The sequence below is a fragment of the Passer montanus genome, unplaced genomic scaffold (genome assembly GCF_014805655.1).
Source record: "Passer montanus isolate IOZ18808 unplaced genomic scaffold, ASM1480565v1 scaffold93, whole genome shotgun sequence".
NCBI classification, from domain to species: Eukaryota; Metazoa; Chordata; class Aves; order Passeriformes; family Passeridae; genus Passer; species Passer montanus.
Genome location: NW_024374701.1, coordinates 1256114 through 1284033, shown reverse-complemented (window position 1 = coordinate 1284033; position 27920 = coordinate 1256114). Strand labels below are relative to the sequence as shown.

Below are 27920 nucleotides of genomic sequence, written 5' to 3'. Positions count from 1 at the left end.
CAGCCTTCATTGCAGAGCCGTGCTGCTCTGTGCAGCCCTGAGCCTGCCAGGGCTGGGAGGGGAGGCACTGCAGGCTCCACCAAACCTCTGGAGCTGTGGAAACCTCCCCAGGACACCCACGGAGCTGAAATCTCCGTCAGGAGCAGGGAGAGCAGCCAGGGTGGGGAGAGCTGTCACTCCCAGGCTCGGGGAGAGCCTCCTGGTCCTCCTGCCCCAGCTCTTATTTGTGTCACTTTGTTATTTTCTTCTGAGCTGGCAGGGAGCACCGACCAACCGAGTTTTTCCAAAACTGCATTCCCAGAGAAGAAAATCCCTATTCCAGCCCCAAGCTGCGTGCCGGGTGGGAAGCACCTCCCCAGTTATTTGCTGGCAGGTGATGCACCACAGATCTGCTGTCAGCACGGTCAGTGGAGCAAATAAAACATTTTCCTTCTCATCTGCTCTATTTTCCTTTGGCTGCCTGACTCCTGGTAATGAGGAACGGCTGCGAGCAGCCACATCTCATGAACCCTGTGACATGTCCTGTGTGACATCAGCCAGGGCAGAGGGTTTATGTCCTGGGCAGGGACAGTGCCAGAGCAGTGGGTTTGTGTCCTGGGCAGGGACAGTGCCAGGGCAGTGGGTTTGTGTCCCCTGGGCAGTGCCAGGGCAGTGGGTTTGTGTCCCCTGGGCAGGGACAGTGCCAGGGCAGTGGGTTTGTGTCCCCTGGGCAGTGCCAGGGCAGTGGGTTTGTCCCCTGTGCAGGGACAGTGCCAGGGCAGTACCAGCCCCACGGGTACAGCCCCAAGCCCGTATGTGCACATTTCATTTCCTGGCTGCCTGCCCCTCTGTGATGGATCCCCTGGGCAGAGCCATCGCTGCCAGGGGTGGCACACGAGGTTGGTCACTGCCCTCAGCCGGGGCTGCCCGGCCACTCGCTGCCCTTTGGCACAGCTTGGCCAAGGTGGCCCCAGAGATGGTGTGGGGTCAGCCCAGGGGGAATGGATGGATGGATGGATGGATGGATGGATGGATGGATGGATGGATGGATGGATGATGGATGGATGGATGGACAGACACTGAATGCAGCTGAGCCGGGTGGTTCTGCAGGCACAGGCTGTGGGCTCCTGGGCAGGGACGATCCCAGCAGGGGCTGCGGTGCTGCAGCAGAGCAAGTGTGCCACCTAGTGCCCTGCATCCCAAATCTGCACCCCAGATCCACATCCTGAATCCACACCCTGCACCCCTACCCTGGATCTGCATCCCGCACCATCGACACCTCATCCTGGATACCCCAAACCCCTCTCAGCTCCTCATTCTGGATACCCCAAACCCCTCTCAGCTCCTCATTCTGGATACCCCAAACCCCTCTCCCACCCCTCTGAACAGACCAAGTGACCAGATGAATAGAGTACAGAAAATTAACCCTTTTTATTGATGCATTGCAATTGTTCTACATTTTTACCATATTATGTAGAAAATACTTAAAATACAAGCTACTTTGTAAAACCAAAGACAAACATTGAATCCAAAGATAAACTATGTTTTCACAATGGACCCTTCTCCCATATAGTTAGTATTAAATTTTTAAATATCTATTTCTTTTGTTAAAATGATTTTTACATACCCCCTAAGTACATCAGCAATACAAACATAGATCAGTAATTGTCAGAAACTACCTGTATCTAGCGGCTTGTAAAAAGGAAGAGCACAACCATAAAAGAAAGTTAAATTTTACACAGTAACTAGCATATCAAATACATTTAATAAAGTAGGAATTCCATTGCAATATCAAGGATTCAAGCAGAAATACTAACATTACATATAATGTACTGCTACATGTAGTGAGATAGATATAGTTCAAGCTGAATCTGAAATCACACATTATATAAAGTTTAGCAACAAACAACCATGTGGACATGCGGCACCATTCAGAAGTTTAAATAAAATTAAAAAAAAAAAAGAAAGCAGGGCTGTGCCAATCCTGTCATTTAGAAGCAATTTAGTTTCATGTACTAAAAGAAATTGCTGAGTCAGAGGTAAATTACTGCATCCCATCAATTAGGTGCTAAGCAGGAAAGCCTCAGGAGTTGCCTCTGCAGGGCTATCACAGCTGCAAATACAGGTCAGGTAAGAGAAAACTGATTGAACAGCTCAAGAATCACACAGACAAACCTAGCTGGGACCAAATATTCCAAAGGTGAATCCCAAACTAGCTGTGAAGAAAATTAAAGGATGCCAATTCCTATCCAGAGATAGCAGACTTCTCTCCAAAAATGTGTAGCAGGCTCTGACAATGAGGAGAGTCAATTCTTGAACCCAATTTGAGGCTGGATATGCAAGGGAAGAAGGGATGTTTCTCCTTAGAGCAGAACACAACACACCTAAACTGGGCATCACATACTGGGCCAGACTGGGAGGCCTGGCCCTGCTGGGGTGGGGTTTGCTGTGTATCACAGAGGAATTCTGGGGTATTGTTTGGCAGCTTGTTCCAAATGAAGCACGTTTGATTTCACCTACATCACTTCCATCTCATCCTCCCTGTTCCAACACTTGTGGGAACTCGGGCAGTGGAGGAGAGACACCGTGCTTTGGGAATACATTTCATTGGGATTAATTGGGTTACAAGGTCCTCTAAATGGACATTACAAGCTGCTGTTTTTAAGGGAAAGCGGGCAAGTTCTCAAAATTATTAGCAGATTTTGCTAGAGGTCTTTTTATCTTTTTTTTTTTCCTGTTAGTGAAGTGTTTTCCATGAAGTCCTATTTGTGAAACAGGGAGTTGGAGCTTGGTTTGCCTTTTGGTGGAAAGGCACAACTCTGTACCCAAGAGGTATCTCAAGGCAAGTACTGAACACAAGCAATGTCAAAAAAAGCAACAAAGTGCCTACAGCAACAAACAGCATCGTTTGCAGCAACGATGTGGCACAGCAAGGTTGGTTCTCTGACTACAAACACACTGAACATCAACGGGGGCTAATGCTACGCCCACAGCCCTCCAGCCCTCCCTAGCCCCTCCACCTCAGGCCAGTCCAGGCTTCCTTCTAGCAGGAACGTGGGCTTGCAGAACTGGCTTGGGCATTTCTTGCCACAGCCAGGTCAGGACTGGCCTCCTTCCCACGGGGACATAAACTGGGGTGCAAGGTTACCAAACCTCTTATTGCTGCAGTAACGCGACCGCTCGGACCAGTTTACATTTACATCATCATCATCATCATCATCATCATCCTTTTGGACAAGGTACTTTGTGTGTTAGATGAGAAAGAATTCCTAGTACAAGGGACCCAAGAAAACAAAGTCCAAAACCTGCACTGATTATCCAAAGTGAGTATTTCCTCTGAACACTAACTAGGGCTACAGCTGACAGACCTTCCCAACAACTCCACGTTAGCAGTAGCATTATAAAACTTTTTAATGGTATTATGTGCTTTACAGCAGGCTCTCTTTGGTATAAATATTCTATCACCAAGCTAGCAATATTTTACACGACACATCTGCTATTCCTGTGGGGGAAGGTAACGCTACACTAAACCTAATAAAAGTGATTGCACGTGTTTAATCACTTCTGCAATATTAGACTAAACATTCCAATGCATTCCCAGCACTACCTTATCCGAAATGCACTGACAGACACTAACAGTACATGTGCCATTTCAGGGGAAAGCTTCGAGGGGACGTCGCTTCACTGGGAACAAGAAGGGAGCTGGGATGAGAGCGGTGACAGGGAGAGGGCTCTGCACCATCCTGCTGCTCTGGCTGGGGAGCTGGGGGGTGAATTGCTTCAATTCGACGGGGGCTTGCTGGTCCCTCGTAAGGCAAGCTCACTGTAAACTCTAGTCACACTACATCATCATTTAAGGCACTACAATAAGGGGACACACCAAACAACTCTTCATCACACATACCTGTGCAAAACAAATCCAAGGTATCCTTTCCTCTCGTGAAGCTCTACTCCTCTCTCAGTGCTACAGTGATGAGCTCTAACCATTGCATTATATCACATACATTCCAACATGAATCAATTCATTTTGGTTTAAATACAAAGGATACAACACTTCCATCCCCAGGAACGTTTAAGAATTAGACAAACACTAAGTACAGAGTTCAAGTATAATCACTACACATTTTGATTACAAAGACAAAACATTTGGGGTTAGCAGGAAGTTTTGCTTGTTATATTTTTCTAATCAATATGTACATATTTCATTTTCTGTAAAATATTAAAACACCACCAATACAAAACTTCTAAAATAGTTTTAAATTCAGTAATAAACTTTAAAATCTGGATTTTTTTTTTCCTTTTTTCTTTTTCTTTCTCTTTTTTTGTCTTGTTTTTTTCTTTTTTTTTTTCTTGCAATTCCTACATGCACGTACAGTTTACAAGTCTTATTAAGAGCGCTTTAGAGTAGCTGCTGACATATCCAGGAGGATACGCTCACAGGAGTATAAAAAGCTGTACACATCAATACAGTGATGTTTCATTGTATTTCAAATTCATCTCCCTCCTAAATGAATCACGTGAGGCAAAAAATATTAAGAAAAACAGAACAAAGCAAAGCCCTGTGCTTCTGTGAAGGAATCCAGCTCCATTATAGGGCCAGCATCTAATAAGCTGCAGAAACCAAATTTTAGAGCAATGCTGCATTATTCACTCTCAACTGGAGACAACAACAACACCCTGACAGAGCTGCTGAGCTCTGTCACACAGTGAGATCCTGAATACAGTTTGAACCACTTAGAAGAATTCTGCAACGAACACAACAAAAATTCAGCTGGGTTATGGAGAATTTTGGAGAAAACAAAGCAGACTCCAGGGTTTACAGGACTCCTGAATGTATCGTGTTGCTGGCATAAGGCAGCTGCCTCTACCAGTCCTTAAACAAAGCAGAGGAGTAAACAAAATACCTTTGACAGAAACATACATGGAGATGTAATGGCTTTTCAGAACCAGCAATTTGTGAAAGACAAAGTGAATTACAGAACAGACGTCAAAATATTAAATCTGATTTTAAAACTGCCCCAGCAACGTAATGAGATAAACATGCACATTTTTAGTGGCAACGTGGATTTGTGCAAGCTGCTAAAATAGAATCTGCACATCTTTTTGTTTAAGTTACACACGTTAAAAAAGACATCAGGATCTGTCTTCTGAGACACTGATTTGACACCCCTTTTGATTAGCACAACAGAACAATTTTAAATAAACGTGACCATGAATTTTTTTAAAAGCATCTATAAAAAGTAAGTAAAATTTTAAAAACTTAATTAGTGACTCTCGTACTGGTAACAAAGCATGCTGCTCAGTTAGTGACCGAACTCACCAGAGACATTTGGGAACAACACACAACCAGATCAGGGAGAAACACGAACCAGGCAGTCACTCCCAGGCAAAGGTTCACCTGAAATCCTCTGCAGCCTCTCGGGCCCCTCGCAGGACAGCGCTTCACTGGCAACTACAAGTAGGAGTACTGGTTGATCTTGGTGGGGCTCAGCGGGTATCCAGTGTAAATAGCAGATCCTCTGGAAGCACCAATATAGGACTGGGGAGCGAACTGGTGTTGGTACTGGGCGGGGGGGACGTTGGCAGAGGTCAGCAGGCTGGGCCCCACGCTGACAGGGACCTGGTGCACCAGGGTGCTGGGGTGGGCAGCGTAGGCGGCGTGGCGCGACGAGCCCTGCGGGGAGAACAGGTGGGCGATGGACGTGGTGGAGCCCAGCGTGGCAGCACTGCTGGGGGCATAAGTGTACATGTGGGGCTGGCTGGACAGGTGGGCACTGGCCGTGGCTGCTGCCAGGTGGGGATGCACTGGGCTGCTGTGCTGGAACGTGTAGGGAGCCTGAGAAATCGTTGATGTGAGGGGGGCCACGTAAGCTTGCTGCCGGCGTGGGACAGCGTTGCCGTTTCTCTCCTGGGAGGCCAGCACTGTGGTTTGCTGGTTCTGCAAGGGGAGGGAGTAAATGAGGTTAGTGGTCATGCTCAGGTGAGCAAGGGGCACCTCCACGCCCCCTGACACATCTGCAGATCCTCCCTCGTGACAGATCTGAGGAGGTGACTGCATTTCCATGGGGACAAAGGTGATACTTTCCTCTGCAATGGGGCAAACTGCCACTTGGGGGGTACCACAGCTGGACAAGTGAGGGCAGGTCCTAGATGCGACCCACAACTCCTCACACATCTACTCCTCTGCACGTTGGGAGGGTGGAAGCAGGGCTGCCCTGTTTTAGCACCACAAAACCTGTCTGGTGTCTGTGCCAGAAGAGAACTGCAGGGGTGACAACACTCCCTCCCCTCTGAGAGGCTGCTGCAGTGTGACCCAGACATCCTGACACAAAATGAAGTGAAACCAATCTTTGAATTGAAACATCCAAAGATGTTGGGTGTCAATTGTAAGTTTGAGAGAGAAAGTCCAGTCTTAACCTACTGGTTGGAACTCTGTGAGGTCTAGAGAAAGTAAAGAACTAAAGAATTTCCTCATACTGTGCCTTCAAAGTTACTCTAATTCAACAGCTGGACCTTGGTGTCACCCTCCTGAGTGGCAAGAAAGACCTGCTGTAAGTCAGATGTGACAAGGAGCACAAAGAGAGACTATGGAGACAACCTTCTCCTGCCCCCTGGTACAGGAACAAATCCTGTACCTTGAGAAACCCCCCTGTGCCCCCGCCAGTGTCCTACCCTGCACCACCCCAGGACAGAGCCAGCTCTGAAGAACTACCACTTGCAACTACTGATCCTCTTGCAAGCCAGCCTTTTCCCCTGCCTCAGACGTTCCTGAAGCAGCCCTGAAGCCCCCCCAGGGCAGCCCCAGAGGCAGGTGGGCTCACCTGGCTGAGGTTGAGGGGCTGCACGCCGTTGGTGCCCACGCGGTGCGAGCGGTACCCCGTGGGTGTGATGCAGCATCCCGAGCTCTGCCCGCTCACTGAGGCCACTGGCCTGCTCTTGCTGCTGCTGCTGCTGCTGCTGCTCAGGATGCCTGCAAGATGCCACAAGCTCAGTCCACTCCTCCCCTTCCCACGCTGCTGGTAACCAGCTCTGGGCAGCAAACTGACTGTTTCTGTCACAGAGACTTTGCTTCAATTATGATTTCAAATGTGACTAAGAAACCATCAGGAATGGTTACAGACCTTCCTAAATGCAGCCAAATGTAAATGAAAGGTAAATCTATCAATGACTATGAAAACAGACCAAGGCTTTCAGAACAGCAGCTGTGAAAACTAAAGCTGAGAAAGACCCATTGTGCAAAGTCCAGGACTGTGAGGATGAGTGTGCCACAGGGACAGGAGAGCACACTGAGATACCCACCTGAAGCCTGGGTGGCTACGATGCAGTCATTGAGCTGCATTTTCAGGGGTGGCACGATGATGGTGCGGGAGCTGGAGCTGTCAGCAGCAGCTCTGCTGGGCAGCTCCAGGGCCCCCCCAGTGCTCCTGAGCGAGGACAGGGGGTCTGGGGCATAGGGGCTGCTCAGGGACGAGTCCGAGTCAGGGGAGTCGTTGACGGTGACGTAGCTGATGACGTTGGATCTCTGCTTCATACCCAAACTGCAGGGCAAAAAAGGACAAAATACAAATGGGAAATGTCTAGTTTTCCCCACCAGATTACAGATCTCCCTCTGAGACCTCACACCCTCCCTCCTTGTCCATTAAAACTCAGATTATCTACAGGCACAACACCACAGAGATGTGACGGGGAATACTCTGTCTTGTGCCCAGGGCTCGCACACCGTGTCCCCCCTGTCCCTGATGAGCTGAGGCCAGCACAGCCCTGTGAACAGCCCACCTGGCAGGTTTGTACTTGCTGTCCTCCTCGTCGTCGGTGTCGCTGCGGATGGTGATGACGCTGACAGGGGGGCTGGGGGTGTCGGGGATGACGATGGGCTGGTGCTGCTCCTGCACGGCCACCAGCACGTTGGACGAGGACGAGGCGGAGCGCAGGGGGCTGCTCCCGACCAGGGAGTACACTTGGGTGGGCACGGGCTCCAGAGATGAGCTGGGCCTGCAGGGGAAGCACAGCAGGGTTCAGCTGCAGCTCAGAGGCTCAAACAGCATTAGGAACATACAGGTGTGAACACATACATGAACAGAATCTCAGTGCACACACGCAGACAGCAAAGTGCCACAGACACAGCCAAAGGCACTCAGGGATGCTCTGAATGGGACTGATCCACCTGGACACTGCCAGAAACTGCCACCCCTCACTCAACACTTCTGTCACTTGCACTGCTATGGCACCAACACCCCGGGAGTGTAAAACCCCTCTGATCAGGACAGCAAAGCACTTGGCCAACCATGTCCTTGCACTCACTGAAATTAATATAATTTAAATCAGTGACAACAGCACAAAGGCTTTTTCCAAGACATCTTTAAATGCAGTTGTAGCCCAATGAAGTTACACCCTGAATGCCTCTGTGATCAGATGCTTTTTTCACATGAAAAGACAAACTCCACAAACAAACCCATGGCTTTTCTAGGACTGGGAAAGGAAGCAATGGAATCCTTACTTGGCTGTGCTTGGTGCTGGCTGCTTGTTCTTCTTTGCTGGCACATTGCTGCTCTGCTGCTGCCTCACAACATGAGCAACCCCAACATTCAGAGGCTGTGCTGTGGCCAATGTCACGTGGTTGGTCAGCAGAGATGGCTGTTGCATGAGGGTGCTGTACTGATTTCCATGGGAATGTGCATTCCTGGAGCAGAGGAGAAACAAGAGACCCAAATCCCATGACTGCACTGCAGGAACCACGAGCTGCAGCGAGCCCCTGAGGGGAAGGGAGACACTGTGGGCTCTGTGATGGAGGAATTCCCACTTGGCAGGGAGCTGGAGCTCCTGCAATCCCTACCTCCAGTCAGCCAGCTGCTGGCTGCTGCCAATGGTCTCTGGGATCACGGCTGCTGGCTGGACAGAGTTGTGCAAAGCAACCCCTGGGAGCTGCTGGGGAAATGTCTAGTTTTCCCCACCAGATTACAGATCTCCCTCTGAGACCTCACACCCTCCCTCCTTGTCCATTAAAACTCAGATTATCTACAGGCACAACACCACAGAGATGTGACGGGGAATACTCTGTCTTGTGCCCAGGGCTCGCACACCGTGTCCCCCCTGTCCCTGATGAGCTGAGGCCAGCACAGCCCTGTGAACAGCCCACCTGGCAGGTTTGTACTTGCTGTCCTCCTCGTCGTCGGTGTCGCTGCGGATGGTGATGACGCTGACAGGGGGGCTGGGGGTGTCGGGGATGACGATGGGCTGGTGCTGCTCCTGCACGGCCACCAGCACGTTGGACGAGGACGAGGCGGAGCGCAGGGGGCTGCTCCCGACCAGGGAGTACACTTGGGTGGGCACGGGCTCCAGAGATGAGCTGGGCCTGCAGGGGAAGCACAGCAGGGTTCAGCTGCAGCTCAGAGGCTCAAACAGCATTAGGAACATACAGGTGTGAACACATACATGAACAGAATCTCAGTGCACACACGCAGACAGCAAAGTGCCACAGACACAGCCAAAGGCACTCAGGGATGCTCTGAATGGGACTGATCCACCTGGACACTGCCAGAAACTGCCACCCCTCACTCAACACTTCTGTCACTTGCACTGCTATGGCACCAACACCCCGGGAGTGTAAAACCCCTCTGATCAGGACAGCAAAGCACTTGGCCAACCATGTCCTTGCACTCACTGAAATTAATATAATTTAAATCAGTGACAACAGCACAAAGGCTTTTTCCAAGACATCTTTAAATGCAGTTGTAGCCCAATGAAGTTACACCCTGAATGCCTCTGTGATCAGATGCTTTTTTCACATGAAAAGACAAACTCCACAAACAAACCCATGGCTTTTCTAGGACTGGGAAAGGAAGCAATCCTTACTTGGCTGTGCTCGGTGCTGGCTGCTTGTTCTTCTTTGCTGGCACATTGCTGCTCTGCTGCTGCCTCACAACATGAGCAACCCCAACATTCAGAGGCTGTGCTGTGGCCAATGTCACGTGGTTGGTCAGCAGAGATGGCTGTTGCATGAGGGTGCTGTACTGATTTCCATGGGAATGTGCATTCCTGGAGCAGAGGAGAAACAAGAGACCCAAATCCCATGACTGCACTGCAGGAACCACGAGCTGCAGCGAGCCCCTGAGGGGAAGGGAGACACTGTGGGCTCTGTGATGGAGGAATTCCCACTTGGCAGGGAGCTGGAGCTCCTGCAATCCCTACCTCCAGTCAGCCAGCTGCTGGCTGCTGCCAATGGTCTCTGGGATCACGGCTGCTGGCTGGACAGAGTTGTGCAAAGCAACCCCTGGGAGCTGCTGCCAGGTGGAAGGGAGCAGGATCTGCTGGGTTCCCCCCGGCCAGGCCTGCTGCAAAACAACAAACACAGACAGAGGATCACTAGGCTTCAGTTCCTGCAGGGGCAGGCAGAGATTTGCCCAAGCAATAAATGCACTGGGGTGGATTGTTAGCTTGCAGAGATACAGCTCATCCTTGTATGTTTTCCCAAGGACAAGAAAACCAGGGGAATGAGCTTCCCCAACATTTTGCTGATCTCTTTTATCACTGCTGTCACCTAGAGAAAACAGTATTTATATTATGCTGCACATGCAGCCAGGTATTGCACTGCCAGGTGCAGCAGCAGTGCTTGGGACTCCTTCTGAATGTAAACTTACATCATTGCTCTGCTGAAAGGTTCCAAAATATGAAACTAATTTGGTCCTGTCTGCTTTTCTGTCTTGCAGGGCTCACATTGAGAGAGCTGAGATGGTGTCATTATTGTGGAAATTCACCCACCTCAGCTGAGGCATTTAAGAAAAGCCACATTGAGAGATAATTTAGTTACATGAAGGCAGGTTCAATTCATTAATATTATCAATGTTCCTGTCCAAATAAATTTGGCAGAGTAATATTTCCATGATTTTGATAATATATGGCTTTCTCTCCTGCAGCTTAAACTGCAAAACATGTTGTTTCAAATTCAGTATTTCTGCAAGTAACAGATGCACTCAGCACAAATAAAGACCAGTTCCGAACAAGAAGCCTTCAAAGCAGAGAGCTGCTAAAACCTCTGCCAACATAAGCGGAATAATAATAACAACAACAATAACATTGAAAAAAAAAATAAAAAGAGAAATATGTTAAAAGTCACACCATGCGTCTTTCCAAAAGCCAACACCTGCACAAGACAAAGCAGAGAGTTTAATACAGCAAGATATAAATTCCCAATGAGAGGCAGAAATCGGGCCTTCCAAGCGACGAACTGTTTTGACAGAGGAAGGACAAAAATATGCAAAGCTTAGCAAATGGCTAATGCAAACTCAGGGGAAGCAGCAAGGGAGAAGTGTTGGAAGCACTAAAGGTGAGCAAAAATCACGCCAAAGGCTCCCAGAATCCAAAGAGAACTAGTCAAGTCCTCCAGAGAAACTCAGAATGCAGGCTCAGAGTCTGGAGACTGATCTCTGATCTCCACTGCTGTACAGGGGAGTTGAACCTCAAGTCCACTGCACACACACAGCAGAACAGAATTTGCCTGTTGAATCAAAGCCCAAATCCACTTTGGAAAACATCACTGACGACTCACTTGTGTCCCAAGCTGTGCTATAGTCACCCCTTGCTGTTTTTGGAGCCCAGATTGCAGCCTTTCAGCAATCAAAATTCAACAGGAGGAAAGAAGAAGCACCCCTGGGTCTGTTTAGCTCAGAGCTGTGACCAGGAGAGCCCCACTCTCCTGCTTCCCATCCCCAGAACCAGGGAGCAGCTCACTTGGTTCACAAGAACTCAAATGAGTGGGTTTCAATTTCAGGACAGGTATGACTCGAGCAAATTCCACTTCAGCAGAGGTCTCTCCCTCTCAGAAGAAAATGACACTCAAACTACCACTTTAAAGCAACAAGAAACAACATGGTTCACACAATGGAATGTGCTTTGAAGGACATGTGAGGATACCAGCACTTCAGTGCACTGCAATGTTTTCATAAGCTTCACTGATCTGATTCTGGAGTTTTACAATGACTTCTTTGTGGCACTTGCAAAGTTGGTCTGATGCAGGTGCCAGAATACAGAAGAGGACAATTTTGCAAGCATACATTTCTTAAAGGTGTGTTCATTCCTTTCCTCCATCCTTTTTTAAAATTGTTCCAAATGACCTAAAAGCTAGCTACTGCTATTTTGGATACTAGAGCTCACCTTTAATTTCAACCAAGAAATACATATCAACTGAAAGTATCTGTGAGGAACAGAATCTTTATCTGGATGAAGCAAGCTACGTGGATTGGCTATAAATAACAAAAGGCCAGAAAATTATTGTCAATATTCAACAGAGGTTAAGAGAAATCAACTGCTAGAGCAATACATTAAAGGATTTGCTGTCATTAGGGATTTTAGCCTGTGCTTTATGATCTGAAGCATTTCTCCATACAAAGCAGCTTTACACGTGGTGCAAACAAAATATGGAGCTAACTTGGCAAGTAGGTCAAATTCTGGCCATCCAGGTACCTGTAGCAGAGTCAAGCTAAAGACTGATTCCTTTGTATTCCACAATCAAAAGGCAAAGATAGGAGAGTAAGTGAAGAACAAGAATGATTACAACTCTTCTAGGGTCTAGTTTAGAAGAGCTTTCAATACTAGGCTAGCAAAGGTAATAGTCAATGGATCTGGATTCTTTACAGAGCCACACTAAACGTCAGAGTCAGACAGTGCTTCAGCAATGTTGGGGAGGAAAACAACAAGACATTAAGATGTAGCAAGAACACAGCCACAAGATGGCACATGCTTCCATGCCCTCTGCAAGTCTAAGTTAAAACAAAAACTCAGTTAGTGAACACAATCAAGGGAGGCAATTACCAGTACTGCAGCCGTCTGTTCGACCAGCGCCGGCCGGCCGGCTGCGCAGTTCAGGGTAAAGGGCACCGCATACTGCGGCGTGATGGTGGCTACTTGAGGATGAAGAGTTGCTACCATTAGTGGTGTACAGCTTCCCTGAAATGTAGATCAGGCAGTGAGTGAAACACACGAGCTGAGGCAGGCGGGTGCAGGTCAGCGCGCTGCGCGGCGGGGCCAGGCGGGCGGCACCGCGCTGCCGCGGAGGGGAGGGACGCACCGACACCGACACCAGCAACCACCAACACCCAGAGCCTGCACTGCCCCACGGGCACCCTCAGGGCCCCGAGGAGAGCACGAGCAACTGGGAATCTCCAGGCCAGTGACACGGTTCGAAAGTCAAAATGAGTTGGGGAAAAGTTTGGGGACAGGAGCTCTCCGATGACACGGTTCAAAAGTCAAAATGAGCTGGGGAAAAATTTGGGGACGGGATGTCTCTCTGATGACACATTTCAAAAGTCAAAGTGAGCTCAGCTACTGACACTTTACTGGGTCCCAGAGGGCAAGTGACAGCCACGCTGCACTAGCCATGGCACGGTGGCAGCTCCCTGCACTTGCTGTCAGACCTTCAAATCCACACACAGAACTCTCGAGAAAAGGTAAACTATGGGATTTCATGGAAGGCACAGCAGGTCTTTGGTGTCATGAAAGAGCAAAGTTATCCGTGATGAAACCACCCAGACATGTATCAGTGCATCAAATGTCTAATTTAAATTAGGTTCTTGGTGTACAATTTGCACTCTTGGATTCAGGTGGGCCTTCAAATGGATTCTGCTTTGTGGATACTGTGACCTGTATCATTAATGCTAAAGAAACCAGCAATCACAGAATGCCACCTAAATATCTGGACTGAACAAACTAAAAATTACTCTTCTGCAAGATCTGTAAGTGCAATATGCTGCCTGAAGAGTAAAACTAACAGAGTTTGGGTTAATGCCAGCAGAAACTAAAACTAAGCAAATAAATAAAAATGCACTTAATTATAAAGGCAACTACAAATTTTCAGTGAATAAAACTTGTGAATCACCAGGCACTTATTGTACAGTAAAGGATTACTTTTTGGAAATTAAAATGGGTTTAATTTATGACACATTACTAATATTTAAAACAGCATTTTTAGAATTATTTGTGAATTTTGGTATTGTACGTTGCTTAAAACTGCAAACTGCAGAAATAGATATGTCATTGCTACACAGTAATTCACACTAAGAATGTAACTAGCTGAGAAGGATTCAGAAATAATTTTGTTGATTTAAAGATGAAATTTTAGCATGAGTAATCTGTGTTGTCACCTCTGTTTACCGGGGTCTCACTTCTCACAGCAATGATTTCTCCTGCCACGTTTTTAGTGTAGGCAAAAATGACCAGCACTGCCTTACAGGCACTGTCCATGCCTGAAAAATACAGCCTGTTTTAGCAGCTGAAAACCACATATTTATTCTCATTATTAAATCAAACTCCTAAAACCAGGGAGGCACATGACATAAAATAGTTCAGACTTTAAATATTCCAGAAAAAACAAAACAAAACAAGAAAATACTGTCTTAGAAGTGACCTGCATTGAACCTTTCAGTGTGTCCTGAGAACCCCCTGCACTCAGGCAGGTTCTCCTGGATGGTGGAACTGCAGTTGAGCCCATGAGGGGTTTGGGGTGGTTTTTTTACCTGTGTGAGAACTCCAGACTGGATCTGCAGTGGCTGTGCTGCAGGTGCTTGTGGCACAATTGGGACAGCATTTTCCATCCTGACTGGGAACCCAGAATGCTTTGTAGTTGCCTGAAGTCCAGCTGTGGAGGACAAGACACATCACTAAGCTGCTGTACTAGAATTTGTTTCCAAAAATCAAATTCCTACTAGGTAAGGGTAGAGGATAGGGTGGGTTTAAGGGATAGAAGAGCTTTGACAAAATCCCAGTAAAACAGCAGCTGAAGTAAATACTTCTGCACCCTGGGATCCTGCAGGGCCATGATGGACAGCCAGCCCTCACCAGCTCAGCTCTGGGGAGTCTGGTTTGCAGAAACAGTGACACACACTCCCAATTCCAACCTGCCTGAGACAAGTTTCAAGTTCAAGCCCTACACCATCAGTTCCCATGTCACAAATAACCCTCCAGACTAAGACAATCCAGGTATCAGAATAACTACAGAACCCTGAGGATGAACAGAGCTGCCTGTGCTGAGCTCACTGACCCACAACCTGTGGCAAAAACCTGCATCAGGGCTGTGAACTGAGGCTCAAACAGCAGATATTTACTGTTGAGATAACAAACACAGCCACTGATTTTCAGGCAGGTCTGGCTCCTCTGTTCCCTGCTTTCTGTGGAATGCTGCTGTGTTCAGTTTGGGGGGAAAAACTGGTTGAGCAACCAGCTGGAGCCTGCAAGCCAGGCAGGCAAGGTCCTGTCACCTGTTCCAGCACGACCTGGAAGGGGATCAAGCTGCCTGCACATGTCTGACCTGGTTCTGCACCTCCACCTGATGCAAGAGCCCCGTGTGACACCCACAAAGAGCTCTGCTCTGGTCAGGCTTGTCTCAGTTTGGTCCAAATCACAACTTCTCCTGCCTTAAGTGGCTGAAACCTCAGCATCACACAAAGGGTTCTTGGCTTACTTTGAAAAGCAGGGGGACAAACGATGAAGGTTTGCTGGAAGGGGTCTGTCTGTGTGCAGATCTGGGTGGTTCCAGGCTGCAGGGAAACGCTCTGCTGAGCCACTCCTGCCACTGGGGCTGCAGAGGATGGGTACAGGGCAGACTGGTAGTTCAGCAGGGACACGTCTGAGTTGGCCAGGGAAAGAGTAGCAGCAGCAGTGGAATTGGAAGCCAACACGCTGGCCTAGAAAAATAAACAAAAAAAAATCACTTATTTCCTGTAATTTTATCTCTCTTTGTTATAAAACAAGCAGGGACACGTCTGAGTTGGCCAGGGAAAGAGTAGCAGCAGCAGTGGAATTGGAAGCCAACACGCTGGCCTAGAAAAATAAACAAAAAAAAAAATCACTTATTTCCTGTAATTTTATCTCTCTTTGTTATAAAATAAACAACAGGAACCATCAATATAAAACTAGGAGGAAAGCACTTGGAAATGTTTGAGGTAAAAGACTTAAGACAACACAGAACAAAAAACATGAATTGCACACAATCAACTTATGTTGCTGAACTGACAAACTTTCAATACATGAAGTAAAGAGGCTCCTAGGCCTGAGTTTTGGAAAATCAGACTTTGAGACAAGACTATGAATTTTGAGAGCAGTTTAAAATTTGGCCTGAAGGCACCAAATCAGCCTACTGATGTTTTTGATTAGGATAAAACAGGTGAAAGATGCTATACCTGGTTGTGTACTGTGTTGAGCTGGTTGTTAAAGCTCATTGTCAGGTTTGTGCTTGTGTTAGGAGCAACGTGAGTGGTGAAAGGGCTCTTGATCTGATTCACTGTATCATACATGTTCACTCTTCTCTTGCAGATCTCCATGTTCTGAAAGCAAGATTTCACACTGGAACAGAACGACAGAAGGAAAACATCAGATTTGTAAAAACAGGACACAGATGCGACAGATTCCCAACTTTATGCACGTGCTTCAGGTTTAGGTTCTTTTAAACCAACAAAGAATGTCCTAAAACATGAAAAGGAAGCTTATGCACATTCCATTCCTTACACATGCCATTGCTATTTTCAGATCAGCCAGGAACTGCAGAAAATAGCCCTGCCAGAAAGCTGGGAAGGGCTGCTCTGTGATTCCAGCAAATCCTGAAACAAAACAGCCCATCCAAGGGAGCTTACTGGTTACTGTGGGGGAAGTCCAGCAGATGTGCCATTGTAACAAACGAATGGTTCAAAGTCTTCAGTGGAGTAACTCTCTTATCTGCATCAATTGTCAACATTTTCTTCAACAAATCAATGTATTCCCTTCGGTCAGCCTTCTCTGCCAACATGTCGGTCCCTTCTAAGTCTGTAGACATATTCACCTGGAAAATCACACAGGAGCAGTTCACACAAGCAGCAAATTAACTGCTGCCTAACAGTTCAATAAATGCAACATCACACAGAAACAGTTACTGAGCATTCCTGTCTGTTAGCCAGACCAATTTCAGGTATCACAGTGCTAACACACTGCCTTTCCTTTGCTCGTTCTAGGAGAGAAAGTCAAACTTCACTGGAATTCTCTTCCCAACAGGGATTTGGGTCTATTCAAAGGGACCACCAGGCTTCATTCTCCACTCACTGGCAAAATGCCCTCATGTTTTGGGGGAATCTGTAAGGAGCTGGCAAGCCAGAATGATTCCACCTTCTCTGCACAGATCTAACCTGATGGTAACAGCTACAAAAGTGACAGAAAATTGGTATTTAAGGCTTCATGACATTAAAACCAGATATTCCTTCATTTTATCTCTAAAGAGAGAATGAAAATAAGAATGATCTGTAGTTCCTGTCACTATTTCCAAAGCCTAAGAAGAGGTTTAATCCTGCAACCACATTTGAAGGGGCTCAGCTCTCCTACTGCTCTGCTATACTGGGAACAGGCTGGGCCCACTCCTGCTAACACACTGAGGCATAGGTAACACAAAACATTTCAAACAGCTTCATAATTAACATTTTGACTGATTTCTGATGCAAACTGGCACCACTGTAAACCTCCATCAGTGCTCTGAACAGACAGTGGAAGAGGACTGGCTGCTCCAGCACAGGAGCCTCATTTTTAGAGATCCCCCAAAAAATGAAAGTTACTTAATTATATGTAGAAAATTAACGAGTTATCTGTGACCCAAGATCCCCACCCACCTGCGCCATATCATCCAAACAGTTGAATATATATTTCCGAGCTTCTTTTGATTTTATTCCTGTTTCCAACTCATGTTCTTCTGGGGTCTATAAAAGAAAACATTAGTATAAACTGAGATATTGAGTACTGATAAGGAAGAAGCAGCAAGAAATTGCTGAGGCAGACGATCAATTGCTGCTTTCAGACACACCACACACCAGCAGGTCAAACCAAAGAGCCCTGGGATCCCATTCCCTCAGCTGGGAAGATCATTCACTGCAAAGCTGAATTAACAGCAGGATGACTTCATTTCAAGGCTGCCTTGGGTAGTGCATTAGCCAAAAGAACTGAAGGTTTCTGATTTAGAAAGAGGCTATAAATATTTAAAATCCCTCTTCTACAAAGAAGAAAGGCAAAATTCCCTTCTTTTTGCTGCTCAAAGGCAAATCAGGCCTACATCCCATTCTTTGCTGTGCTCTGCCAAGCCATAACCAGATTCCTGATAAACTAACAAACCCATCCCAAAATACTCCATATTTTACTGGCTGGATTGTCAGGAGATGACAACAAGGTGACACACTTGCCTGAGAATGAGCAGCCCATAATAAGCAGGCATTATCTCAGTGATGAACACCCACCCTTTGCTGGTGCTATCATCACTGCTGATTTTTTTTTTGCTGCCAGGGTTTTTTTTGTGCAGCACCAGGAGTTCTGCACGGCTCCTGCAAGCACAGAGCCCCAACCAGCCACACTCCAAAGCCAATCCTCACTCAGTGCTTGCACAGCACACCAAAACTGGGTGGGAATTTCTATCAAATCCTCTAGGAAAAAAAGAGAATTGGGGATGGGAGAGACAGACAAACCTTGAGCCTCCACAGTGGGTATCCCAAATTTGGGTCTCTGTTAAAAAACCTGCTTGTTTTCGTTCCTGCACTGAGAAGATACTCCGCTGGAAGGCCTTGAGTTTGTGAAATATAACGAATCTAGGGAAGAAAATTACAAAAGTCAGGGCTCCCACCATAAAGAATTCACAGCTAATGGGGTAATTAACAGCTAGGTTTGTTCACAGCTAATAGGAAATTACCTGTAAAAGAAAAAGACTGCCCAGATATGCCACACTGCAAAATTAATGGGACCATCTCAAGTATTTATAAAGCCATTTTTGTAATCATACAAAAATTTTAGGTTTTAAATGCATCTTTCTTATTTTATGGAAATATTTTTTGCTAATCTGTATGCAAGTAGACTGTAGGCTTTTAAGACATTACACAGTGTAAGAAATAGGTATTTTGAGGGAAAAATACCAGAGAATTTATCATGTATGTATAAATAATTAAAGGCAAGATTATCCAAGCAACATTGCTGTGCCTGCCTACACAATATGCCAGGCACACTTCAGAATAACATCATGGCAAAGTCCTCACTGACCAAGAAACCAAGACCAAATATCCTCAAACCCATTTAATATACTTATTTTTACATGTTAAAAAAAAATGGCTCAGAATTTTGGAAGATGCACCTGAATCCTTGTGATGGTATTGATAAGACACTGGGAAAGAGATAACAAATAAAAAGGTATGCTCAAAAGGAAAGAAAATAGCAAATGCATAAAAAACTCCACAGTGTTAAGGTAACTATGCCTTAATCAAAGCATCAATTACAGATCCTTTACAGATCCTTAACATTTCTTATTTGCCAAACTCCTGCTATGGCACTGTGCCAAAACAGGGCACTGTCACAGCTTGTGACCACATCAATTTATGGGCTCACTTTTCAATCAAGCCAAGGTGGATCCATGTGTTTACACGTGGATATTTCTTGTAGCTACACAACAGTTCAGGGAGCAGTTCTATTTTTACAGGACATAACTTTTGCTTTACAGTCAAAGGGTGTTTAAAAAAATAGCTGTAAACCCCATCCCAACCCATGAACTCATTCCTGGAGAGGTCCTCTCACAAGTTCCACCTCAGCTTTCACTTGCTGCTGCAGAATCTCAAAAAACATGAAAGCCAAGTCATCTTCAGTCTTCAAGGGAAATTCAGACATCAAAATGAACCCCATGAAGTCACACCTCACGCTGCCTCACAGAGGGCTGCAAAATCCTGTCATGAAGCAATGGAAAAAGCAGCTCCTCCCCAGCCACCTACAGCAGCAGATAAGGTTCTCAGAATTACACAAAACTCAGTGCAAAGGAAACCACCAGGCCCTGCCTCAGCTACTTTCTAACTCATTCTGCTCATTAAGGTACCACTGCGCTTCCTTCGGAAATTTACACTGCTGGGAAGACACACGTGAGACATTTAGTGAGTTTTCTTGTATTTTATCACATAAGGAAAACCATACCAAGCACTGCAGCAGGATCCCACCATAAAAACCCCAGTGGAAAAGCTACTCTGAAAAAAACCCCTTTCACAGACTTTTTGTCCTTTTATAGGCACTGCCTAGGCCAGGTAATAATGCCAAGTATCCACAGAAAGGACTAATTAGTTCAAGATGCCTCTCAGAGTCTTGCCCTTGGATTCCAAAGACAGCTTGAGGCTCACACTTTGCATAAAAACTCAGGGTTGTTGTAGGTATTAACAGGGCAGGAATGATAGGTTTGCTTTGTCCCCACATGGAAAAAGTGCCCTCATGGTGAAATTACAGAGTGTTTCACACCAGCACACACACACCTCGCTGCTGCTTTGGCAGGAAGGTGTTTCAACAGCTTTTGGGTTTGGAAACCAGGGGTTAACTGCAAATTGGCCCCTTTTTTTGGACAGGATACACTCAGCTCAAGTGCAAACACACAGAACTCTGTGCTCCCTGCCCAGAGACAATGGGAATATCACGAGAGAAAACGAGCTCAGACAGCAGCAATGTGCACCAGTGAAAGCTGATGCAGGACACAGGGGTTCAGGGGGGTCTGAGCACAGAAAATCAAGGTTTCATGTGAAGATCCCACGTCCCCCAGCGCTCTCACCTGGTCGTACTCAGATGCTCCTGGGTACAGAGGCCAGCCCAGAAACAGCTCAGCTATCACACAGCCCAGTGACCACATGTCAATGGCTTCACAGAACGGCAAACCCAGGATGATCTCAGGAGCTCTGGGGAGGGAAAAGGAAAGAAAAGGCCAAAGTCAAATCTGCTCTGAAAGCTGCATTTCTTCCCTGTAAACCACTCTGGGTAAAGCCCCTCCACGCAAAAGTAAATTTGTGTGAATATAAACTATTCACTCCTTAAAGCAAAAGCTGTTTCCTTGAGTGGATCCCAACCTTTTCATCACTTAGGTGGATTATTTTTTTGCCACGGTGCCCCCCAGGTCCTAGGAGGCCTTTATATCAGTTGTATAAAGTTACCCCTTGAGTAATCAGTTTAATTACACTTGACAGCATGTGAGGTGTCCCTGAGACAGCACACAGCATCACAGAATTATGGAGAGATCTTCATCTAGTCCAGCCTATTCTAACAGAATTGGGAAGAAAAGCTCTGGCAAACAGAGACTTTTCTAGGAGGAGGTCTTGAGACCCCAGGTAAGCAGCTGCAGGAGGCTGCCTGCTTCTTGTGGGAAAGAAGAGCACCTGCAGAGCCAGGAAAAGGAGCTCTCCAGAGAGCAGCTGGCTTTCTATCAGCAGGTTTTCATGCAGGGTTTGCTCAGAGAGTTTCGAGTCTAAAATGGATGCAGAGAGCCCAGCTGGAGGTTGTGTTTCAGGTTTCTGTGCACCCAACCACACCTAATGCAAAATGTACCTGTCTGGCCCAGCCTTTAAGGGGAGGTGATAAAAAAACCTCACACTCCAAGCAGGGTTTGCTTCTCTAACAGGTTGGAATTTCAGGGAGATTTCTGTCTGGAGCTGACTCATAACACAGAAGGATGTTTTAGTACAGCTCTTCACCTACACAGAGTCCTGAAACAAAGTTCTGAGGCTGTTCCGGCAGGAGAAATTCTGGTCCTACATTTGCATAGAGCACAAAACCCCAGGTGCTGCACACCCCAGGTGAGCTGCTGTGGGAATTTACCCTGGAAAGTACAGGAAATACAAAAGCCTTGACCTTCATCATGAATAACTAACACAACTGCAAAGGAAGACAGAAAAGCCCTGAACTCCAGGCTATCCATTTCCTGGTCATGCCCCAGGGCTTGTGTGGCATTTCTGCTCTTACACTATGGATACTTCAGCTGTTAAAAAAGGCTCTGACACCAGCTCTGATCCCTCTATTGAATTCTAAAAGCCAGGGTTTGCACAATGTACAGGTGTCAGTAAATTTGTCACTCGCCCTCCTCGACTCCTCAGCCTCCCAAATGTTTGTCCATGGCAAGAAGTGACTCCCCAGTTAATCACCCTTTGTGCCGTGGTGACACAGACACAGCTTTGTTTTAGCTGTCTACACAGGTGTCTCCAGAAGAGAGGCACTCAGCCCAGCTGCTCAGGCACAGGGCACCAAAAAGCACAGGATCAGAGAAGGCCAGGCTGGATGGAGCTCGGAGCAAGCTGGGAGAGTGGAAGGTGTCCCTCCCAGGGCAGGGGTGGGATGAGATGAGCTTCAAGCTCCCTTCCAACCCAAACCAGCCTGGGATTCTATAAAAAAGATAAACAGCTGAACCAGCTGCCTGTTGCAGTGAGGTCACATTTATTCTTTATTATCCAGATTTTATTAAGTCTGAGCCCCCAAAACCAGAGCAATGATATAACTTCAGTAATCAGAATAACAGATTGTTCAAGCTAAGACATAAAGACACTCTCCACTCAACACTGATCTGTTTCTACCCTCTTGTTTGGCTGCTCCTGGCAGTTGTTGACTTTGGAAAGGTTTCTCACATGTGAAAATATAAAATGATTGTGCAAGTACAAGCAGTAGCTGATATTTGAATGCTGACTCTCCTGCCAACATTTCTATTTTAAGGAAATATGCTAGAATGGATAGAACTTTCTACAGGCTAAGAGGTGCAAACCAGAGGAATCTCTTTCTTCACAAGTAGAAAAAGTACAATTCATACATTTACACAGGAGCCCCCCTTGCCATTACTTTATGAGACATCATCAGCAAACTGTACTGCCCCTCTTGATTACCCTGATGTAGGAATTTCTGATTCAGAAAGGACCCAGACCTGTCATATAAGGCTGCACTTGGACTGGCAAACAAACTAAAATATAGTTGGCTTGTGGAATATGCAGAGCATGCTAATCCTTCTCTAGTGTGCCAAAACCCCCCAGCAATTCCAATGGAAACAGACTGGTGGCAGTTTGTTGATCTTTCACTCCAGGATGGAATAGACTCACATATTCCTAAATCTCAATACCATGATGATAGCAAGCTGAAGTCTTGTATTTTATTCCTTGCAACTAAAAAAATGAACTTCTCATGAGCCACCTGATTTCATTCTGATTGCAGGACAGGGCTGGGAAATCAGAATTTCTCTCATCTCCTTTCACACCACTGCAATTAGCAGCCTTATGAGATGTGAGCTGAACCAGGACAGCAGGCAGAGGTCACTTCCATAGCTGCTCTGCCAGAGATTAAAGTGATTTTACCATCTTAAGCTCTTTGAAATAAAATCAACAGCACTCTTTGCACAGATGCTTGCCAAGCACTGCCTCCCAAAGCTGACAAATACACTCAGGCACTCTCACAAGAGAAAGGACTGACAGCAGCCCCAGAAAACTGCAGGAGTCCCTCCCAGCATTTCCAAACAGCCCGTGTTTACACCTGTGCTTTGGGATGGTGGGAACAGAGCCTGGGCAAGTGCAGCAATGCAGGGAGCAGCTGCAGGGCCAGCTCAGAGCTGGATTAGCAGAGTTAGACTTGGCAGCAGGCAAGGCTGCTCCCCAGGCCAGCCAGGCTGGGACAGAAGTAGGTCATGGAGCCCAAAGCAGAGGTGAGAAATGGATAGTCCTGCACTCTGCAGCTCCCCCAGAGCTCAGGGCCACCTTCTCAGGGCCCAGACTGTCCAGTCCCAGTCTGTGCCCCACACTGGGCAGCAGCAGGAGGCAGGGAGCTGAGTGAAACTCCCAGCATGGCTGCACTCACATTTAGCACAGGGCATGAGCAAACCCCACTCTGTACAGCAGGGAGATTTTATTTCTGCATGCTGTTTCCTTCCATTGTTCATCCTTCCCAAGAACAAAAGCAACCTGAGGAAGGTACTCTTGTTTTCAGGTGAGAATTACTGCAAAAACATCCCAGAACTGCCACAGAAATTGTTCACTGCAGAGAGCTGATCTACTCCTACTCCACGATGGGCTTCAGAGCCAAAGAATTCTTCATGGGCATTCTACTCCCTCTTTGAAGTGTGAGCAGTAGAACTGCCCCTCCTGAGTGGGGTCAGGCAGCAGAGGCAGCAGCAGTTTCTGTGGAAAAGAATCCTTTTCCACAGCAGAGGTTACCCAAGTGGCAGTAACAGGGATTGAAAGCTAAAAGGTGAGCACAGAGAAGTTTATTTTTAATGGCTGACAGAGAACCATATGAAGAATTGGTCTGTGCTCTTTCATTAAACACAGCATTGAAAAAAATTCCAGCTTGGAACTCATCTGAGCACTCATTTAATGTGAATATGGGTAAAGCAATCCAGTTCTCCCACAACGAGCTGGTTTCTGCGCCATCTCTGTAAATTCCTAGATTATGGATTTTACTAATCATCACCATTAGACTAATTACATATCACTAAATACTAGATTTCCACATCACAGCATTCTTCACTCCAGCCAAGCAGACAGTCCAACGCCACCTAATCCCAGGTTATTTGCCTTTCTGGCAGAGTCAGTCACCCCAGGGAGCTGGAAGGGGCTGGAGTCCAGTGCCCCACACACAGATGGAGCAGGAATTTCCCTCTCTGCAGCCCCTGGAAGATTCTTATCACCCCTCACTGCTTTTCCTCGCTAAATCTGTTTTCTGAGATACCAGAAAATGGAGAGCACCTCCCCAAACTGCTTTGCTGACACATGTGGCAAGTCAGATAGAGCAGATTCTTGACCAGTGGTCACCTCTTTCCATGCAATAACAACAAAACTGATGATGTATTTTAGAGAGTGAATGTTTTTCCAGAGCTATGGGGCACAGGGGACAACTGTACTACAAAAAAAAAACAACAAACATACCAATCAATAGTTTAGAACTGGAAAGATTGGTGCCAACAAGCTGAGCAAAGATCATGAGCAATGGATTAAGAAAAGTCTGTATCACATGAAAGGAATGTCATGGAAAGCTGGTACTGGTGTCAGAGTTAAAAAGAAAAACAACACAAAAACAAAGGGAGCAAGCACACAGGGAGCATGAGGGATGAACTGAGCAAACCTACAATAAGCCAGGCTTCAAAAGTGAAGTGAGCAGCCAGGGAAGACATCAAACAGAGCAGAGACACAGGGTGGGGCAGAGTGCCTCAGTCCTGTCTGGTCCCAGCTGGAAGGACTAGATACTAGCCCTGAGTTTTGCGTCAAGTGAGCTCACATTCCACCCAAAGCAACCCTGACAACACAGCACAGACTCTTCACGGCCCTTTGAAGCCAGAAGTTCTTTCTGCATCCATTTATTGAAGTCTGCTGCTACTTAAATTCCAATATACACTCAACAGAGCCAAGCCAAGCTGGAGGAATAATTGAAAGAAACAGCACAGCTCTGAGTTTTAACATTTCTGGCCATAATTTATTTTTAATTCTTGGGCAGGAGTAGGGTAGAAGACATCTCTGCATATTGCTAAGGGAAGCAGAGATCTTTCTCACCACTGCTCTAAGGGAGCTGCAGGTCTCATGAAAGCATGACTTAGCCAGGGTTGACACAGGAAGTCATGTGCTCCTGAAGGGGGTTCAGACAAAGATGAAGAATCAGAAGAAACAAAAGAAAATAGGAATTGACATCCCTTTGACTCCTGTCCCTTCTAAATGTCCAGGGTTAATGGACTAGTTTCAGACCATAGCAGACAACCACAAAGTTAACACTTCTCCAGTTTGCCACTTCATACAGTGTCACAAGCCAGTGGCCAGGATAAAATCAACTTACTGCACTCATCTGGGGGGGAAAGGAAGGTGCTGGGCTGCAGATTAGGCCACCCTTGCAAGGCAGACATTCTATTTATTTACATCCAACTTTCAGAAGAAATCTCCAGGAAACATGCAGAGCTGATGATTTCCTGCTGCCCCTCAGCTGGGGTTGGACAGGAAAACTCAGTGTCTGCAGAAGGAACCCCCAGCCTGACCTGGCTCAGGGAGCAAGGGCACTGCTTACCTGTAATAGCGTGACTGCAGGTACGTGGAGCACACGGCCTTGGACACGTGGCTGGCTGACCCAAAGTCTATCACCTTCACTCTGTAGGGCTGGCGTGCAGGATCCACCAACATGATGTTCTCTGGCTTCAAATCGGCGTGGATCAGACCCAAGCTCTTCAGCTTCATCAAGGCAGTTGCCACTTGCTGCAGGATGGGCCGGATGTATTTCAAGGGCAACGGACTGAACTTGTTTTGCTTTAAGAAATCATATAAGTTCTGTTCCAGCATCTCAAAGACAAGGCATGTATGATTCTTGTGTTGAAAGCACTCGTAGGAGCGGACAAAGTTGTACTCATCAGCATTCTCACTGCTCAGGCGAGACAGGATGCTCACCTCGATCTGGCCCTGCCGGGCGTAGGAAGGGTGGTTCTTCAGGATTTTGATGGCTACAATCTCCTTCGTGCTACGTTTCCAACATTTCGCCACCTGCCCGAACGTCCCTCGTCCCAGGAATTCCAAGACCTCATAGCTGTTGGTCATAGAGCACAGGATCTCATGCTGGACCAGCTGATAATCCCCCTCCCCACTGGAGCTGCTGCTCTTCGTGGTGACCGTGGTGGTCGTGGCCGCAGCTCCCACCGCAGGTCTGTTTTGCAGCATGAGAGGTGGATGTTCCTCAATGATCTGCACGCTACCGTTGCTGTCGACCTCTTCACTTTTCCTTTTTAATCCACATTTTTGGTACGGTTCCAGCAAAGAAACGTTGCTCCTGTGGGTGAGGGTCTGGCTGCTCTGGAAGGACGCTGTGGCGCTGCTGCCGGTGCTGTCGGCCGCGGTGACCACGATGTGCTCAACGGAGGGAGCGGGGAGAAGGAGGTTCTGGTCGTAGGCAGGGATGCTGAAGTTGGCTACCTGATGAGAGGAGCTGGCTTGCCCTTGAGCTGCTGGGAGGTTTTTGCTGTGGGTATAATACTTGTCACTACTGCTCTGTCCTGAAACATCCCAGACAGACGGCTCCACTTTCAGTTTCTTGGCACTGCAGAAGGCACTCGAGGATACTGACGGAGGGGAGAACACCTGCAGCTGTGAGGCCATACCTGGAAAGCAAGAGGAGAACTCATAAGGGGCAGCAGGTTGGGATGGACAAGATCCTGTATCTACACCAAACCCAGAATGACAAAAACCCAGTGTTTTTCCGAGCACCATGTGGTGCCCACCACTGAGGAAGGGAACCTCTGTAAGTGCTGCCCTCAGGGCATCACTGAGCGAGGCTGTGCAGTGGGATTACTGCATCTGAGAAGCACACGGCTCTTTATCCAGCTCTCTAAGGGCTAAAGGAGTCCAGGACGCGACAGGAATCACAGAGTCACTTTGCTTGGAAAGACCTCTGAGATCATCGAGTCCAAGCTGGTGACCAAACACAACCCTGTCACCCAGACCAGAGCGCTCAGTGCCAGTTGCTCAAACACCTACAGGGCCGGTGACTCCACCAGCTCCCCGGGCAGCCCGTTCCAGTGTCTACGGAGTGAAGAAATTCCTCCTATTGTCCAACCTACACCTCCCCTCAACGCTCCGCGCTCTTGTCCTGCCGTTGGTTACCCGGGAGAGGAGCCCGACCCCCACCTGGCTACACCCTCCTTTCAGGGACTTGCAGGGAGCGATAAGGTCACTCCCGAGCCGCCTTTTCCCCAAGCTAAAAAAAAACCAAACAAACCCAGCGCTGGAGAAAACAACCCAGAGGATCGGGGGAGCGCAGGAAGCGGGGATTACGATCCCGTCCCCGGGCCTGTTTGTGCAAAAACAGAGCGGGTGGGAAACCCGGCCCCGGCAGGCCCGGCCTCCCCCCGCCGCGCGGCCCAAAGGCCGGGAGCGGAGCCGCGGGGAGCGGAGCCCGCCGGGCCGGGGCCGTTACCGGGGCTCGGGCCCGCGCCGCGCTCCCGCCGCCGCTCCGGGCCCCGAGCGCCCGCACAGGCCCAGCCAGCCGAGCCCCGAGCGGGCGAGCGCGCACGTGACCGCGGGGCGGGGCGGCCGCAGGAAGCGCCGGGGCCGAGCCGGGAGCAGCGGGGCGGGGCCGGGACCGAGCGGGACCGGGCTGGGGAGCACAACGGGACAGGGCCAGGAACCGGGCCGGGAGCAGCGGGGCGGGGCCGGGAACGGAACGGG

At 47.7% G+C, this 27920-nt stretch overlaps 1 protein-coding gene across 1 annotated transcript; it reads right to left on the bottom strand.

The window, feature by feature from the left end:
- Positions 1-1386: 1386 nt before the first annotated feature.
- Positions 1387-27672, bottom strand: HIPK1 (homeodomain interacting protein kinase 1). Its single transcript, XM_039695713.1, has 16 exons — positions 27472-27672; positions 25777-26854; positions 20540-20663; positions 18441-18560; positions 17598-17684; positions 16599-16783; positions 16149-16311; positions 15431-15653; positions 14487-14608; positions 12787-12921; positions 10168-10310; positions 9832-10014; positions 9116-9331; positions 7279-7517; positions 6801-6949; positions 1387-5917 (listed from the first exon to the last, which is right to left on the bottom strand). The coding sequence occupies exons 2-16, from the start codon at positions 26850-26852 to the stop codon at positions 5432-5434; spliced, it is 3651 nt and encodes a 1216-aa protein (XP_039551647.1). The 5' UTR covers positions 26853-26854; positions 27472-27672; the 3' UTR covers positions 1387-5431.
- Positions 27673-27920: the final 248 nt, after the last annotated feature.

Coding starts and splice junctions, on each gene's coding strand:
- HIPK1 (XM_039695713.1), bottom strand. CDS start 26,852: ATGGCCTCACAGCTGCAGGTGTTCTCCCCTCCGTCAGTATCCTCGAGT. Junction 16,312..16,598: donor GACTTCCCCCACAGTAACCA/GTAAGCTCCCTT, acceptor GTTCTGTTCCAG/TGTGAAATCTTGCTTTCAGA. Junction 12,922..14,486: donor AGTCTGGAGTTCTCACACAG/GTAAAAAAACCA, acceptor TCTACATTTCAG/GGAAGCTGTACACCACTAAT.